The sequence below is a fragment of the Balaenoptera ricei genome, chromosome 7 (assembly GCF_028023285.1).
Source record: "Balaenoptera ricei isolate mBalRic1 chromosome 7, mBalRic1.hap2, whole genome shotgun sequence".
Classification (NCBI taxonomy): Eukaryota; Metazoa; Chordata; class Mammalia; order Artiodactyla; family Balaenopteridae; genus Balaenoptera; species Balaenoptera ricei.
In genome coordinates this window covers 69,973,400-69,993,077 of record NC_082645.1, presented here as the reverse complement: position 1 = coordinate 69,993,077, position 19,678 = coordinate 69,973,400, and the positions used below count along the sequence as shown (strand labels likewise).

The 19,678-nt window shown below is 35.0% G+C and overlaps 1 protein-coding gene across 4 annotated transcripts in view; it reads left to right on the top strand.

Annotated features, from left to right (window-relative positions):
- The window catches only part of PDE1A (phosphodiesterase 1A), a 266,843-nt gene that overhangs the window by 147,671 nt on the left and 99,494 nt on the right, over positions 1-19,678 (top strand). For all 4 annotated transcript variants that reach the window (XM_059928274.1, XM_059928273.1, XM_059928275.1 and 1 more), the window contains exon 2: positions 10,134-10,247. In XM_059928274.1, the coding sequence (XP_059784257.1) occupies positions 10,134-10,247 (114 nt within the window). The remainder of the gene's footprint in view (positions 1-10,133; positions 10,248-19,678) is intronic.

Here is a 19,678-nt window from a genome sequence, read left to right as displayed (position 1 = left end):
TTTGGGGCTATTACAAATAAAGCTGCTATGATGTTTATGTACAAGTATGTGTAAGGACATATATTTCTTTTTCTCTCCATCAAAGAATAGAGTGGTTGAGTCACATGGTAGATACTTGTGTAACTTTTTGAGAAAAAGTTTTCCAAAGTGATTGTACTTATTTACATTCCCAACAGCTGTGTATGTAGTTTAACTTGCTTCACATCTTTGCCAATATTTGGTATGATCAGTTATTTTAATTTTAGTCATTCCAATAGGTATTTGATTATATCTCACTTATTTTAGGTTGAATTTTTTCTGGTGACCAGTAATTTTGGGCATCTTTTCATGTTTGCCATGAATATATCTTTTTTGGTGATAGAAAAAAATCATTGGCAGATTTTGTATTGGATTGCTTATCTTGTTATTATTGAGTTTTGCAAGTTCTTTATATGCTTTCTGAAAATCCTTTATCAGATATGTGGTTTGTAAATATTTTCTCCCAGTCTGTGGCTTGTCTTTTAATTCTTGAAACAAAGTTTTTGAAGAACAGAAGTTCTTAATATTGGTGAAGTTCAACTTATTTTTTTTTCGTAGGTGTTGTACCTAAGACATCTTTGAATGACTCAAGATCAAAAAGATTTTCTCCTATGTTTTCTTCTAGGTTTATAGTTTTAAGATATACATTTAAATCTGTGGTGCATGTATGGATCAAAGTTCCTTTTACACATGGACATTTTTAATGATCCAGCACAATTTGTTGTAAAGGTTATCCTTTTTCCTCTAGATTATCATTGCATCTTTTTCTGAAATAAATTGACTATATATTGGGGGTCTATTTTTAGACTTTATATTCTGTTCCATTGATCTGTTGTACTATCTTTTTGTTAATAATGTACTATATTATGCCATTTATACTGTACTGATTACTGTAGCTTTAAAATGTCTTGAAGTCTTATAAGTCTTGAAGTAGTGTAAATCCCCCAACTTTGTTGTTTTTGTAAAATTTGTTTTGACTATTTTAGCTCCTTGATTCTATGTGAATTTCAGAATCAGCATGTCAATATATACAAAAACAAAAAGCCTGCTGGGATATTTACTGGTGTTGTATTGAATCTATAGATAGATTTGTGGAGAAATGACATGTTAACAATATTGGGTCTTTCAATCCATAAACATGGTGCATCTCTTCATTTATTTAGGTCTACCTTTATTCCATTCAGCAATGTTCTATAGTTTTCAGTGTATAGGGCTTGCACATACTTTGTCAGATTTATATCTAAGAATTTTACATTTCAGTACTATTGTAAATGGTATTGCTTTTCATTTTAATTTCAGATTGTTCATTATTATTATATAGAATGATATTATTTTTGTATCTTTTTTATATTGTAAACTTGTTACAATCATTTATTACTTTTTATTACTTCTAGTAACTTTTTGTTATATTTCATCAGATTTTCTACTTAGACAATCATGTTGTCTGTGAACAAAGACAGCTTTATTTCTTTCTTTCCAGTCTGGATAGCTTTTATTCTTGCCTTATAGCTTTGGCTGAAAGATCCGATGAAATTATGAATATCTGTGGTGAGACTAGAGCCTTGTTCCTGATTTTTGAAGGAAAGCATTCAGTCATTTAACATTATTTATGACATTAGCTGTAGATTTCTGTAGGCTCCCCTCTATTCCTAAAATGCTAAGAGTTTCAATCAGCAATTGATGTTGGATTTTGTCCAATACTGTTTGAGTATTTATTAAGATGATCATATGGCTTTTCTTAGTCTCTTAATATAGTGAATTACATTGATTAATTTTTCAATTTTATAACAACTTTTCATTCCTGAGATAAATCTCTTTTATGATGCAGTATTCTTTTATGTACTGGTGGACATGATTTCTTAAAATGTTAAGAAATGTTTACATTTATGTTCATGAGGCATATTCATTAATATGTTACTGCTGCTGCTTTTTCTTCTTTTAATGTTTTCATCTGGTTTTGTTATAAGGGTAATTTTGTACTCCTAGAATGAGTTGGGATTCTTTTTCTGGAAAAGTCTGTAGGGAATAGGTATTATTACTTCATTAAATGTTCGTAGGAATTCGCCAATGAAGTCATTTGGGCCTGAAGTTTTCTTTGTGTGAAAGTTTTTAACTACAAATTCAGTTTATTAATTTCTTTTTGAAATTTAGTAGCTTGCGTCTTTTAAGGAAATTGTTTATTTTGTCTGAGTTGTTGAATTTATTGGCATAATTTTGTTTATGTTATTTTTTTAAAACTTTTATTGGAGTATAGTTGATTTACAATGTTTTGTTAGTTTCAGGTGTACAACAAAGTGAATCAGTTATACATATATATATATATATGTGTGTGTGTGTGTATCTACTCTTTTTTTAGGTTCTTTTCCCATACAGGCCATTACAGAGCATTGAGTAGTATGTTATTGTTTTAATTGTAACTTTTAACATCCTTGCTTACTTATTCTATCATCTTTGTAGTTTTTGGGTCAGTTTTGACTGACTGATTTTTATCCTCATTATGGATCAGTGTTCCTTCTTTGCAGGCCTTGCAATTTTTTTATTGGCTGAAAAATCAGTTGGGAAAACATCATGCACAAAATATTAAAATTATAGTGAAAGCCAGAGAAATATCAATTTCATAAGTGAGGGATAAATGAAGTGTGGTTTAGTTTCTAAGTCGAGAGATCACAGTGGATAGAAATCTTCTAAGTACCTATGATATAGATAGCATCCCAGATATGCCTGGTAATTAAACATGATTCAGACAGTTAAAGATGGGATATGGGAGAGAGGGATTTCAGTAAGAAGTAAGAACTTGAATCTAGGATGATGTGAGAGTGTTTGAGGCACAGTGAATAAATCAGTTTGCTTGGAAATTAGGGAAAAGAAGTAATGGGAAGTGTATGTATTCCAACATTTCACAACATTATTTGCATAAGTCATGCCATTCCCAGAGATTGCACGTATCTTGAAGACAGGTACTGTGGTGCATTACGTGTGTGTATCCATATATATGCATTCTTATATGTATTCATATACACAATTTTTCTAACACAGCCCCAGGTACAGTAATAAATACTAAATAATTATTTATTTAACAGACTTGGGTTTTAATACCTTCTTGGCAATATTATCTGCTTATGAACAGCTGGTCTATGCTGTTTGATAGAACAGCTCTTGTTTGCTACCGTGCAGGGTAGCCAGTGGAGTCTCTATCCACAGATTGCTGAATTGCTGGGCCAGAAACTGCTCAAGTTAGAACATAAAGTACATATACTTATCTTAAGCTTTGGGAACCAGTAGAATATACCTAGTCCTGGTATTACTATACTGTTTTTCACTCGGCTTGCTTACTCTGATGAAAGAAACCAAATCATTATTTAAAAGAGTTTTTACTAAATTTAGGGAACTTATTTATTTTATCATATGACTTTGTGATTTCTTCTTCAGTTCTGAGAATTTGCTCATAGGATAGTTTAGTAATTAGGCAAATAGTCTATATCTTCTTAAAAAAAATAAAAAATATGTACAGGTATATTCAGTAAAGCCTTAATGCTTTGGAACCCACCAGTTTAGAATGTATGATCATTTGAAAATGATTCATGATAATGTTTGGCCTTGTATTATCTACAAAGGGAAACTAAAGCCTAAATAAGATTGTTGGGGATTACTGTATGCATAAATTGATTACAAAAGCAAATTCACAATTGAAATAACAAATATATAAATTGTTTCCTTAACATCTGTTTTAATTATAATCTTTTTACAATACAAAGGTTTTTCTTTTTATGTAAATAGAAATGTGTACTCACTAAAGGAAATTTTGTGCATACAGGCAAAGGAGATAAAGGAAGTCCTAGTAACCCTCCAAAATATATTTCTGGTTTTTTGGTGTTGACATAGTGAGTTTAGAGGTGTGTGTATGAGAGTGTGTGTGTGTCTGCGTGTGTGTCTGTGTGTGTCTGTGTATAGGTGGCTATTGTTTTACACAGTTATAACCATATCTAATTAGTTTTTCTAGTTGGGTGGTAAAACTTTTTTGGAGTATTTTTTTCAAAGCTATTTCTTGTGTTAGATTCTAGGTTTATACCCCTATTAAGATTTTTCAAAGCTATTTTTTGTGTCAGATTACACGTTATTACCCCTATTAACATATAACAATTTATAATGTTTGTTGGTTTTAAACTACATCAAGATATCTCTGTGAAAAAGCATGTTCATTGTGTAAGTATTAGAGCCTTTTGATGTCCCAGGTTTCATCACGTGTGATCTGCTGATGGATGACTCCCTGGGAACAACTGCAGGCTGTCATGAGTTAGGGAGTGAACCTGAGTATAGTTTACCAGGAGTGTCCTCTCTCGTTTTATATAAAAATTTCTCTATTCTTGAGTTCCTTATTTTGATTCATTTTTTTTAAATTAATTTTTATTGGAGTAGAGTTGCTTTACAATGTTGTGTTAGTTTCTACTGTACAGCAAAATGAATCAGCCATGCATATACATATATCCCCTCCCTTTTGGACCCCCTTCCCATTCAGGTCACCACAGTGCATTAAGTAGACTTCCCTGTGCTACAGAGTATGGTCTCATTAGTTATCTATTTTATACATAGTATCAATAGTATATATGTGTCAATCCCAATCTCCTAATTCCTCCCACCCACCCCCCTTTCCCCCTTGGTTTCTATAAATTTGTTCTCTATGTCTGTGTCTCTATTTCTGCTTTGCAAATAGGATCATCTATACCATTTTTCTAGGTTCCACACGTATGCATTAATATACAATATTTGTTTTTCTCTTTCTGATTTACTTCACTCTGTATGACAGGCTCTAGGTCCATCCACATCTCTACAAATGACCTGATTTCATTCCTTTTAATGGCTGAGTAATATTCCATTGTATATATATACCACATCTTCTTTATCCATTTCTCTGTCGATGGACATTAAGTTGCTTCCTTGTTCTGGCTATTGCAAATAGTGCTGCTAGGAACATTAGGGTGAATGTATTATGGAAAATAGTATGGAGGTTCCTTAAAAAACTAAAAATAGAACTACCATATGACCCAGTAATCCCACTACTGGGCATATACCCAGAAAAGACCATAATTTGATTCATTTCTTATTCATTTGATTTATCAGTTAGGATTGGGTTCAGCTGCATTTAAAAGAAATCTCAAGACCAGTCCCTCCCATCAGAAAACTTGCACAAGCCTCTTAGGTAGCCTCATCCACCAAAGGGCAGACAGCAGAAGCAAGAAAAACTACAATCCTGCAGCCTGTGGAACAAAAACGACATTCACAGAAAGATAGACAAGATGAAAAGGCAGAGGACTATGTACCAGATGAAGGAACAAGATAAAACCCCAGAAAAACAACTAAATGAAGTGGAGATAGGCAACCTTCCAGAAAAAGAATTCAGAATAATGATAATGAAGATGATCCAGGACCTCGGAAAAAGAATGGAGGCAAAGATCGAGAAGATGCAAGAAATGTTTAATAAGATCTAGAAGAATTAAAGAACAAACAAACAGAGATGAACAACACAATAACTGAAATGAAAACTACACTAGAAGGAATCAATAGCAGAATAACTGAGGCAGAAGAATGGATAAATGACCTGGAAGACAGAATGGTGGAATTCACTGCTGTGGAACAGAATAAAGAAAAAAGAATGAAAAGAAATGAAGACAGCCTAAGAGACCTCTGGGACAACATTAAACGCAACAACATTCGCATTATAGGGGTCCCAGAAGGAGAGGAGAGAGAGAAAGGACCCAAGAAAATATTTGAAGAGATTATAGTCGAAAACTTCCCTAACATGGGAAAGGAAATAGCCACCCAAGTCCAGGAAGCACAGAGAGTCCCATACGGGATAAAACCAAGGAGAAACATGCTAAGACACATAGTAATCAAATTGGCAAAAATTAAAGACAAAGAAAAATTACTGAAAGCAGCAAGGGAAAAATGACATATAACATATAAGGGAACTCCCATAAGGTTAACAGCTGATTTCTCAGCAGAAACTCTACAAACCAGAAGGGAGTGGCATGATATACTTAAAGTGATGAAAGGGAAGAAACTACAACCAAGATTACTCTACCCAGCAAGGATCTCATTCAGATTCGATGGAGAAATCAAAAGCTTTACAGACAAGCAAAAGCTAAGAGAATTCAGCACCACCAAACCAGCTCTACAACAAATGCTAAAGGAACTTCTCTAAGTGGGAAATACAAGAGAAGAAAATGGCCTACAAAAACAAACCCAAAACAATTAAGAAAATGGTCATAGGAACATATATATCGATAATTACCTTAAAAATGAATGGATTAAATGCTCCAACCAAAAGACACAGGCTTGCTGAATGGATACAAAAACAAGACCCATCTATATGCTGTCTACAAGAGACCCACTTCAGACCTAGGGACACATTCAGACTGAAAGTGAGGGGATGGAAAAAGATATTCCACGCAAGGGGAAATCAAAAGAAAGCTGGAGTAGCAATACTCATATCAGATAAAATAGACTTTAAAATAAAGAATGTTACAAGAGACAAGGAAGGACACTACATAATGATCAAAAGATCAACACAAGAAGATGATATAACAATATAAATATGTATGCACCCAAAATAGGAGCACCTCAATACATAAGGCAACTGCTAACAGCTATAAAAGAGGAAATTGAGAGTAACACAATAATAGTGGGGGACTTTAACACCTCACTTAAGCCAATGGACAGATCATCCAGACAGAAAATTAATAAGGAAACAGAAGCTTTAAATGACACAATAGACCAGATAGATTTAATTGATATTTATAGGACATTCCATCCAAAAACAGCAGATTACACTTTCTTCTCAAGTGCGCATGGAACATTCTCCAGGATAGATCACATCTTGGGTCACAAATCAAGCCTCAGTAAATTTAAGAAAATTGAAATCATATCAAGCATCTTTTCTGACCACAACACTATGAGGTTAGAAATGAATTACAGGGAAAAAAACGTAAAAAACACAAACACATGGAGGCTAAACAATACGTTACTAAATAACCAAGAGATCACTGAAGAAATCAAAGAGGAAATAAAAAAATACCTAGAGACAAATGATAATGAAAACACAACGATCCAAAACCTATGGGATGCAGCAAAAGCAGTTCTAAGAGGGAGGTTTATAGCTATACAAGCCTACCTCAAGAAACAAGAAAAATCTTAAATAAACAATCTAACCTTACACCTAAAGGAACTAGAGGAAGAAGAACAAACACAACCCAAAGTTAGTAGAAGAGAAGAAATCATAAAGATCAGAGCAGAAATAAATGAAATAGATACAAAGAAAACAATAGCAAAGGTCAATAAAACTAAAAGCTGGTTCTTTGAGAAGATAAACAAAATTGATAAACCATTAGCCAGACTCATCAAGAAAAAGACAGGGAGGACTCAAATCAATAAAATTAGATATGAAAAAGGAGAAGTTACAACAGACACTGCAGAAATGCAAAGCCTCTTAAGAGATGACTACAAGCAACTCTATGCCAATAAAATGGACAACCTGGAAGAAATGGATGAATTCTTAGAAAGGTATAACCTTCCAAGACTGAACCAGGAAGAAATAGAAAATATGAACAGACCAATCACAAGTAATGAAATTGAAACTGTGATTAAAAATATTCCAACAAACAAAAGTCCAGGACCAGATGGCTTCACAGGTGATTTCTATCAAACATTTAGAGAAGAGCTAACACCCATCCTTCTCAAACACTTCCAAAAAATTGCAGAGGAAGGAAGGAAGTCAGAAAGAGAAAAACAAATATCGTATATTAACATATGTATGTGGAACCTAGAAAAATGGTACAGATGAACCGGTTTGCAGGGCAGAAGTTGAGACACAGATGTAGAGAACAAATGTATGGGCACCAAGGGGGGAAAACGGCGGGGGGTGGGTGTGGTGGTGTGATGAATTGGGAGATTGGGATTGACATGTATACACTGATGTGTATAAAATTGATGACTAATAAGAACCTGCTGTATAAAAAAATAAATAAAATAAAATTCAAAAATTAAAAAGAAAAAAGAAAACTCAAAATAATAGTGGCTTGAACACAACATTTTTTTTTTGTTCTCTCATGAACTAAGTTCAGATGTAGGTGATTTCATTCAGGTGGATTCACAGCATGGGACCCAGACCAATTCCTTCTTCCTTCTCTGCCATTCTTAGTGGGTAGCTTCCTTTAGTCAGATCACTTTATGATCCTATATAGCTCCTGGACATTCAGACAGTTCCACTGCATTCCAGGCAGTAAGTAACAGGCAAGGGTAAAAGAGAATCCCTTATAGCTGAGTTAGCCCTCTTCAAAATAATTGTTCTGAAAGTCTTACTCAATGACCTTCTTATTCTCCTTAACCAGAATGCAGTCATTTGACCATACGTAGCTTTGAGACAACCTGGAAAATGTAGTTTTTTAGTAGTGAAAATTGCTAACTTAAATAATAAAAGAGTTCAGTTATTCAGAGAGAATGAAAGGCAACCATCTGAAGTTCACATGGTTTTTAAGACCACATCATACAACCAAATACAGCAAAGCCGTACAACCGAGCTATACCAAACACTTTTCACAAGAAGGATACGTGAGTGGAATATTTTTAAGCCATTGCAAAGTATGGCACTTTTTCTTTTGCTTCCCACATAAAACATAATTTCACTAAGTATAATGTGCTTGGGTCATAAGCATTACAAAAATCCCTCAAAATTCTATGTGTTGCTCCTTTATCATCACATTCGGTGTTTTACACAAACCTCAAAGCCAGGCTTAATTTTTTCTTTCTAAGTAACCTGTTTTAGTTATTATTTTTGTTTTGTTTTAGTTTGCTGACTCTGTACAAATAAGACTTGTTTATTGATACATGTAATTTATTTGGCAATGTTATTGTCTGCTAATATTTTATCATACAAAAGTATATGGTACAAAAAATAATTCTTTGTAGCTTCCTGAATAAGAAGTTTTAATCTAGGTGTGGCTTTCTTTCATGGAGAAATAAAGTATTTCTTATGGATGGAGAAATGTCAAATACCCTTGCTGAAATTTTTAACTTGCCTTTATACCCTAAACCTTGATATTGGAAATCACCCAAAGTAAATTTTCTGAAAATCCGTTACACTATCTTTAAGACAGTGCCTAAAAGTAGATACACTCCATTCTCTCTGAAATACATTTTCTTAGGAATGGAATTAAATTCTGTCTGCTGATTTAGGAAAATGGGTAAATTGTCTTCACAATGTTTATTTATAGTGTGTACTGACTAAAGAATATATTCTCTTTTTCTGCCTAGTAAAGGGCAGTATCTTCAGAAACACTGGATTTATAATTAATGCATAGAAGTTTTTTAAAGTGTTAGAAACTTATTGAGGTAATTTGTATTATCTCACTCCATGAGATATCTATTGCTGCATAAAAAATTATCCCAAAATTTAGTGACTTAAAACAATAGTATTAATTACATCACAGTTTCTGTGAGTCAGAAGTCCAGGCATGTTTTAAAATTTCTCAAACAATTGGGATACATCATCCCATGGGCAAAAACAAGAGAAAATATTTTACAGTTTTCCTTCAAGTGAAAAACCATTGCAGTAAAAATACTAAGCATGCATACATATATTTTTTTCTCATCTTAATTATATTTTCTTGAATCTTTTGCCTTTTATTTTTGTTTTTACTGCTATATACAGTGAATAATTGCTACAGTGGTAGTCAAAAGAGTAGACTTTAAATATTCTCTTAGTGCCAACTCTGAAGAAGCAAAACAGCCATAAAGTAAATTCTACTGTTAGAAATACTTTTATGAAAATACCTATATTGTTTTGAATTTTCAGAAAAACTATGTTTGAAATATGGTACCTAAACTAGCAACCTATAGCCCTAGTATTATTAAGAGGTGAATATAATTTCTGAGTCATTTAAGTGATAAAGACTGATCTTAATTATACCCCAAATATACCTAAAAATATTTCTATTTAATGACCTGGAAAGATATACTGAAAGTTTAACCCAATTTGTATATTTAATATTGGACTATTTTCCATACAGTTATGATAAATCTCTTTTTATTTTTCTTTCTTTTTGGCTAACTTTTGGAAACAGACTAAGATGCTTAGTGAAGCAGCTGGAAAAAGGTGATGTTAACATCGTAGACTTAAAGAAGAATATTGAATATGCAGCATCTGTGCTGGAAGCAGTTTATATCGATGAAACAAGGTAAGTTTTAACCTCCTCTCCCTTTTAACTTTTTGCCTCTCTCTTTTTTTCCCTTTTTCTTGACCCTCCTTTCATATCTTAGCCATGAAACCAAAATCAAAATCTTACAAAAACTTAAAATGTTCTTCTTCATGTAGCTATGGAAGAATTATGATTCTTTCTTTAAAAAATACAAATTTTAATCCAAAAGCTTGAATAATAAAATATAGTCAATAATAAAGTCAAAAAATAAACAAATTAAAGTCTCCTTTAACCCTACTCTCACTCTCCTTAGGCCCAGATTTTTAAATGTCGGAGACAGTGTAGGCTTACACTGATTTTCATTGATGTAAGAATTTTCCTATTATCTCAAGATTGCAGAGTTCCTTCTGAAAAAATGGGTGTCACATGCCCACATATTCTCATGATATTTATCTATCAGACCCTCTGTGCAGGGCTTGCTAAGGGGCAGTCTCCAATGTGTATTTGATTATCACCTAAACCCCATCACGCAGCCTGATAATTAGCAGAATGGTAAGGAGATTAGGAAATGGCAATTCATTTGAAGAGTGCTGTTAGCCTAGTGCTGTGGCTCTCAACCAGGCCATTTGCCTTCCAGGGGTCATCGGGCAAGTTCTGGAGACATTCTTGTTTTGGTTGATGGGGGCGTGCTACTGTTAAATAACGGTTAGAGGCCAAGGATGCCACTAAACATCCTAAAATGCACAGGAAAATCCCCCACAACAAAGAATTATCTAGCCCCAAATGTCAATAGCATGGAGGTTAAGAAAACTTGGCCTAAAGGGAGGACTGTAAGAGGGGCCCTGTGGAGGGAGAGACATGCACTTCCAGACTTCAGCACAGAAAAGGTACTGAGTTTTTTCAAAGTCATGAGGCAGGTGGAGTAGAGAGGTCTTTTAAAGGTATTGACCAAAGATACCGACTTCAGAGGGTGGAAAACAGCCTTCATGGGGTGATTGTTGATATAGAAGCCAGGGTAGGAATCGTAAAACTTCAGCCCAAATATCAGAGAACAAAGTACCCTCTTGGTGTAGTAAGCTGTCTCTGAGGGACGCACAAAAGCTCCCCAGGAGAAAAAAATAACCAACATTTGGGTATTTGTCACACAGATGACAACAAACCCACCAGTCTTGTAAGACCCTTTGACCCCTGCCTCCCCTCCACATTGCTGAGCAAGGAGAAGCAGCAAAGTGGGTGGCACAGGGGACGGGGCATGGAGAGTGAAGACATTCATCATGCCCCTTCTCTTCCACAGGTGTCCCTGCCTGTGTCAGGCCTGAGCATGGGCAGGTGAGAGAGGTTAAGTCAGATGTGAGACAGGTTTTTATATATCAATGTGTACTGGACTTACAGACACACACACATACAATAATTTATTTAATAGTTTAAAAATTCACGACTCAAAAATCAAAACAATGTGAAAAGGTACCTTATGAAAGTCTTGTCTCCACCTCTTTCCCAGTCTACTCAAGTTCCCCAAGTCATAAATTTCTTATGTATATTTTCAGTGATTTATTATAAATTTTTATTTCATATTTTCCCTCTGCCTTTCATAGAAGGTAACATACTATTCATAACTTTCATTCTGATTTTTTTCCCCCTCAACAAGGAAACTTGATCTTCCTATATCATGGACTGACATTTAAATTTTAGACAATAAGAATTTTTACTGGCAACTGACAGAAAAGTGTGTGGTGAGGACCATGTTGCACAGGTGATTCTTTGTCCCCAGAACAGAACTCCTCTGTTAAAGCACAGTATGAAGTCATAACTTAAGAAAAAAAAATCATAGGTATACTTTTAGAATGATTTTTTGGTTAACTTTCACTGAATATATATAAATGTATATGATTCTTCTATGTGAACAGAGATTCAAAGTGTAAATTTTTTAAAAATCAGGTATTTTTCCTATAATTTCCTTGCCTTCATTTTTGTGTGTGCTGTTTCTTGTTCACAAGTTGACTGAACTTAATTTATTTAAGATTTCTTCAATCTGTCCTGGACATTTCATTTTTTATAGTTATTTATAAAACTGAAGATCTTTTACCTTTAATAATTATTCGGAGATTTACACTATACATCTTGTAATGACATAATGTGAACTATCCATTTAGCTTAAGTGTCTCATCTTTCATTTGATAGACTATTATATGCTTTATCTATTAATTTCTCTGTTGTATTTCCTTTTCCAGAAAATTATGATTTCATAGATATTTCTTAACTTAGTTTCCCAAGATCCCTAATTCACTTAAACATATGTTACATTTCAAAGTATAGTTCCTTTTCTTTTGAAACTTGCTCTTTTGTGGGAAGAAAAAAATGCTTAACTGCTTCATGATATAATGTGGGGTTTTTCCTCTTTACAGCAAAACATCCCAGCTGTTAACAACACATCATTCCCAATTTTCACTCAAACGACACAAAATTTTTCACTCTTTTATTTTAATGCCTCCATGGCATCATGAATTTTAAATTGGATTAATGATAATACCCCACATTTGTACCATCTTCCAAGAGCTCTTAGCTTCATTATCTCATATTAATCTCACCACAATCCTGTGCAGTTGGCAGGGTGGTCATTACTTTCTGTATTTTACTAATGAGAGAACCAAAGTTCTTGAAGTAAACTGGTTTGGCAAAGGTAACAAACCTAGACTTTGGCAAAACTGGGACTAGTAACTAAGGTATGACTTCTTTTTTTTTTTTTTTTTTTAACATCTTTATTGGAGTATAATTGCTTTATAATGGTGTGTTAGTTTCTGCTGTATAACAAAGTGAATCAGCTATACATATACATATATCCCCATATCTCCTCCCTCTTGCATCTCCCTCCCACCCTCCCTACCCCACCCCTCTAGGTGGTCACAAAGCACCGAGCTGATCTCCCACTAGCTTCCCACTAACTATCTATTTTACATTTGGTAGTGTATATATGTCCATGCCACTCTCTTACTTCATCCCAGCTTACCCTTCCCCCTCCCTGTGTCCTCAAGTCCATTCTCTACGTCTGCATCTTTATTCCTGTCCTGCCCCTAGGTTCTTCAGAATCTTTTTTTTTTTTTAGATTCCATGTATATGTGTTAGCATACGGTATTTGTTTTTCTCTTTCTGACTTACTTCACTCTCTATGATAGTCTCTAGGTCCATCCACCTCACTACAAATAACTCAATTTCGTTTCTTTTTTTTTTTTTTAAACATCTTTATTGAAGTATAATTGCCTTACAATGGTGTGTTAGCTTCTGCTTTATAACAAAGTGAATCAGTTATACATATACAATGTGTTCCCATTTCTCTTCCCTCTTGCATCTCCCTCCCTCCCACCCTCCCCATCCCACCCCTCTAGGTGGTCACAAAGCACCGAGCTGATCTCCCTGTGCTATGCGGCTGCTTCCCACTAGTTATCTATTTTACATTTGGCAGTGTATATATGTCCATGACCACTCTCTTACCCTGTCACATCTCACCCCACCCCCTCCCCATATCCTCAAGTCCATTCTCTAGTAGGTCTGTGTCTTTATTCCCGTCTTGCCACTAGGTTCTTCATGGCCTTTTTTTTTTTTTTTTTTTTTCCCCTTAGATTCCGTATATATGTGTTAGCATACTGTATTTGTTTTTCTCTTTCTGACTTACTTCACTCTGTATGACAGACTCTAACTCCATCCACCTCATTACAAATACCTCCATTTCATTTCTTTTTATGGCTGAGTAATATTCCGTTGTATATATGTACCACATCTTCTTTATTAAGGTATGACTTCTTAATGCTCTTCCCTCTATAACTGGCTCCTCTCAGAGTATTGCTATCAAACAGGATGGGTTTCAATGACCTCTGAAAGATTTAGATGACAATGTGTAAAACATTCTGATAAGTGGAATTGTGAATTCTCGAAAAAACAATCCCTAACATTTATTACTAATAGCCTATTATTATAGCTATGTGCCAAGAACTCTCCTAGGCATTTTAATGCATTATTTTATTTAATCATCACAGCAATTCTAATGAGATAGAAACTTTATTATTACCATTTTACATATAAGCAAAGAGAGTCACAGGAAAGTTAGATGGCTTATGCAAGGTAACACAGAGGGTAACTTAAAGAGTGGAGTTAGGGTCTTGGCAGCCCGACTCTAGAGCCTGGCTTTTAAGCACAATTCTCATCTGCATCCCTTTAGCCACTTCTGACCAAAAGGTGATTTCAGAGACTTATTGGAGGTTTTGATGAAAGCTCACATGATGTCAGGGTTGTGGGACCCAGTGGTGTGTGGACTGTGGTTACATCTTTTCCCAGCTCTTCCTTCAGTGATGTCATATCGTTAGCTTGAAATTGGCTATAGGGAGAGTATTTATACCATGGAAATTGGCAAATGCTACAAATCAGGATTTGTTTTTATTCTGGAGAGCCTGTGATTAAATATTGTCATCATGCCACTGGTTAGACCCAAGATTACCTTGTACATATCTTCTAAGACTGTGATTTTATGATTAAAATATCAGCTTAAGAAATTTTAAAGCAAAATTACTTGATGTGGTTTGATTTCCTATAGACTTAGTAAAACACAGCAGTAAACTGAGGATATTTTTGTTGAGTTGTATATATAATTATTAAAATTGCATTTGCCTTAGAAATATTAGTAAAACAGAGATAATTTAGAATGAGGAGGGATGAATAAGCATTTAGTTTCTTTTAAACTTTAAATTAAAAAACTGCTGACTTTTGAGATATTTTAATGGAAAATTCTCTTTTTAGATAAAATGTTTCAGTAAGTATTCAAGAGAGGCATTTTTTTGGGGGGGGAGCTGGACTACAAGAAAATAGGTTAAAACATAATAAAGCAGAATAAAACAGAAATTATGAATTGGTTTAAATCCCCCCCCCTACACACACACACACATATATCTTTTCCCACTAAGCCTTAGCGACGGCAGGATTTCAATTAAGAAAACAAATCAAAACACAAAATGTCTCTTGAAATATGATATGAGTAAGAAAAATAAAAAAGAATTTCTGATAGAATTTGAATTCTGACCTTCTTTGAGGGATGATAGCACAATTCCCTAATGAATATAACTATTGGTTTTTTGAGAAAACACTTTCAAATGCAAATGCCAACATTTTATGAGTTCTGCTTTCAGATGTGTCCCTAGAGGCTATTGTTTTTCAAAGCAGCACAGTTATAATCCAGAAACATGTGACTTTAAAAAAAAAATTCTTTTTGATCATCCTTATTTGGATTTGGATGATGCCAGGAAAAGTAGCATCCTCGGCCTCATGAATTGCTATTCGTGAGCGTAGGCAGCTGACTGGGAGGTATACTTTCAGTGATGGATATTATGCTTACTAATACCACCCTACAACACAATTTATAACTTTATTTTCTTAATATGAACCAATCTAAGTCTTATGATTACCACAGTTTGATCACAGACTCTGGATTCAGAAAGAATGAGGTGTTCAAAGTCTGGATGCTCCACTCAGTACTCTCTTTCTTTAAGCAAGTGACTCAACTTCTGTACTTTCTAGCTTTATCATCTGTAAATTAACAATAATGACAACGCTTATTTTCTAGCTTTATCATCTGTAAATTAACAATAATGACATGCTAACCTCACAGGGTTGATTTGAGGATTAAATGTAGCACCATATCTGACAGAGTAAAAGTTAAATAATAACCAATTTTTGTTGTACTAATAAAATGCAGATACTTCTGGGTACATAACATAATAAAGATGTATAATTTATAGAAAAATATCAAATAATTTATTGAGAGAAATTTTTGATCCTGTAAAAATGAAGTCAGGTGGGCTCAAGTTAACCAGGAAGTGAAAGCAAAGTGCAAACTGTTGGAAACAAACCTTAATAATATACACATCTTGATTAAAAAAAAAAAAAAATCTTCAGTTGACTCCTATGTCTTACTACATCTAAAGGTCCTTAATTTTGAGAGATTGTCTTGAGTGAGAATGCATGGATGTCAATCAGTACTTCAAGAAGTTAGTCTGCTATCAACTGAGTGAAATCCAGGGCTCCTTGAAGTCTAAGTCCCTTGAAATCATCAGTACTGGAATTTACTAAGGAACATTCACTCATGACACAAATATCCATTGAGTATGTGAAGTGAATATCAGGCACACTGGTCATCAGAATCCAGACTACAACCGTGCAGATAGCTGGTGGTTAGAAATGAGTCAAGAGCTGGGAAGATAAATGGAGGAACAAGGACTAATACCACAAACAAGAAACAGGGATGTTCAGAGTTAGAGAGAGAAACACAAGCACATTGACAGATTACAAGAGGAAACACTAAGTAGCCTCAGTAAATTATAACCAGAACATGGGTATAGCATGGGATAAAAACTGTAGAGTCAAGATTCCAAACCAGACATGGCTGGACTTGCTGAATGTTAAAGAGTTTCATTCCCTGGCAAAGTTCCCTATGCCCATTCTCAAAGACATGGCTTCTAACAAAAGAACTTAAGGTTAAAAAAAAAAAAAAAAAAGGTCTGGAAGCGCTAGATATATGGGCCCTAGAGCTCAGAAATATGGTGCCATATTACAGATGTGAATTTGGGGATTATAATCCAGGAGTCTCAGGGTTTTTTTTTTTAATGCTTTATTTCGATTTCAATATTCAGAGCTCCTACACTAATTCAATATGTTTCTCAGTGCAGAGTTTTTAAGAATGCCCAGTGAATGTTTACTTATTTAACCAATATGTCCTGGCTGTCACTTTCCTCTACAGCCAGCTCTCTGCCTTCAAACTGCTGATTTGTTCCTCTGCAGGTCACCTATTTCCCCCTCAAGTCCAGCAATCCACAGGCTGGTACTGCTCCCAAGCATGAGCTCAATCTCTTCCTCCAGCTCCCCAAACTGAAGCTAGCATCAGCTAGGCTCACTATAACTGCTACAAGACCTCTCAGAACCCACAACTCAACCCCTTCCATAGAGGTCCCCTACCAGGCATTTCTCTGCATCCTCTAAGGTCTAAACCCATCTTGTAAAGCCACCTTACCATCTCCTATGGAACTGTCTTTCAACATGTTTTCCTACCCTGAATTCAGGATCTCCAGCTACAAGGCCAATAAAAAGGAAGTGGGCTATCAAAATTAATGTGAAGGTGTGCATTCATCTCCAGGATCAACACCTATGCTCAAGGACTATGCAGTCTAAATCCATATTTAGAAAAAGAATGACATTTTTCCAAAAGACACAGAATCTGCAGTGATGTAGCTGTGCTCACAATGAAGATAATTGTGCACATTACTGTTCAGAGTTGTCTAGTCTCTTGCAGTCACATTGTCTCCATCTTCTATGTGCCAGAGTTGAGATGTCACTTTATTTTTGTGTAATTTAAAGACCTATTTAAAAGATTTTTTCATAAGACAAAAGAGCAGTCTGCCTCTGAAGGTAAAATAAAGCCTCTGCAGAATAAAACAAATTATTTTTTGACTTTTCAAATGTCAGTTTTTCTCACCTCCTACTATTAACGTTTTCAAAAACTCTTGGAGTTCCATCTCAAAATGGTCAACATGTTATCCTAGTAACTGAAGTCAAGGGAGAGGATGAAAATGCCAAACAGAGATGTGGAGTGAGAGGGTGGTTAGGGAGGGATGTGGGAACACAGCATTTAAAGTTAGGCATGGAGCTACTGAAGAGGATGCTCAGGAAGTATAGACATAGAAGCTGGAGGCATATCTGTAAAATATGGAGTAGCAAAAGCCAGCAGAGAGTGGGGTTACTAAATATTGTAAATCACATGCCACAGGGAGAACCACTGGATGCAGTTAGGAGATTCCTGATGCCTCTGAAGTGGAGTTTCACAAAGAGAAAAAGCTACCTGCCAGATTATGGAAGTATGAGGAACTGAAGTGAAATGGCTCTGGAAGAAAGCAATGTAGACTATTTTTCAAGAATTTTCTAGTAGGAAAGAGCAGCAATAGAACAGTCTATTAATGGGGACATATTTTTTTCATACTTTTTTTTAGAGTGGAAACCTTCTGTTAGCCTTGAGATAGAGTTTAAAAAGAGATTCTGGTTAAAGAGAAATAATAACCATAGAAAGATTAGGTCAAGAAATTATTCCTTGTAAGTTGGTGCAGCCACTGTGGAAAACAGTATGAAGGTTCCTCAGAAAACTAAAACTAGAATTACCGTATGATCCATCAATCCCCGCTCCTGGGCATGTATCCAGACAAAACTATAATTCAAAAATATACACGCACCCCTATGTTTATAGCAGCACTATTCACAATAGCCAAGACATGGAAACAACCTAAATGTCCATAGACAGATGAATGGATAAAGAAGATGTGGTACATATATACAATGGAATACTACTCAGCCATAAAAAAGAACAAAATAATTTGCAGCAACATGGATGCAACTAGAGATTATCATACTAAGTGAAATAAGTCAGAAAGAGATAAATACCATATGATATCACTTATATGTGGAATCTAAAATATGACACAAATGAACCTATCTAGGAAACAGAAACAGAATCATGGACATACAGAACAGACTGTTGGTTACCAAGGGGGAAGCGGTTGAGAGGGGAGATAGAGTGGGAGGTTGGGATGTAAGTGGGAGTAGCAGATGTAAGCTACTATATATAGAATGGATAAACAACAAGGTCCTACTGTACAGTACAGAGAATTATATTCAATATTCTATGATAAACCATAATGGAAAAGAATATAAAATATATATATATGTATAACTTAATCACTTTGCTGTACAGCAGTAATTAACACAACATTGTAAATCAACTATACGTCAGTAAAAAAGAAGTTATTCTTAAGTTATCTAGGAAAAGAGACAAATAGCCAAGCATAGGTGGGAAATGTGGGTGAAGATGGAGCTAACTAGAGCACAGCTAAGGGTCTTCAAATAAGCAAAACTTGCGTAGCACTGTAAAATCAAAAAGAGTAGTAAGCATTGATTTTAAACTCAGTTGCTCAGCAGGGGTAAGAGTGTGACAATAATTTTTACCAAAATATAGACCATGGGCTCTAAAACTCATGGATCAATGTGATGTAGAGAGTAAACCCTGGGTGGTTAATCACTACAAGTGGCAAGTCATAATGGCACTGACACACGTGTACTCCTTAAACATTTAGAGCAAGAGTAGGGAAGAAGGAAAAAAGAAAAGAGCTGGACTAATGAACACCTTTCATTAACATTTCAGTTGTAAGTGACAGGAAGCCCAACCAAACCATCTTAAACTCTCATTGCTGAAACGTTGATGGCTAGTGCTGACTATAATCATAGGTGAATCAGGACAAAAATGATGTCAAGGGATCAATCTCTCTGTTTCGATTACTCTGGAATGACCTCCTGATGCTTTGAGGGTAGCAAAACAAGACGGGCAGTGTATCCAAGCGTTACATCCTCACACCTTCAAATCCAGTGGGAATAAGAGAGGCTTTCCT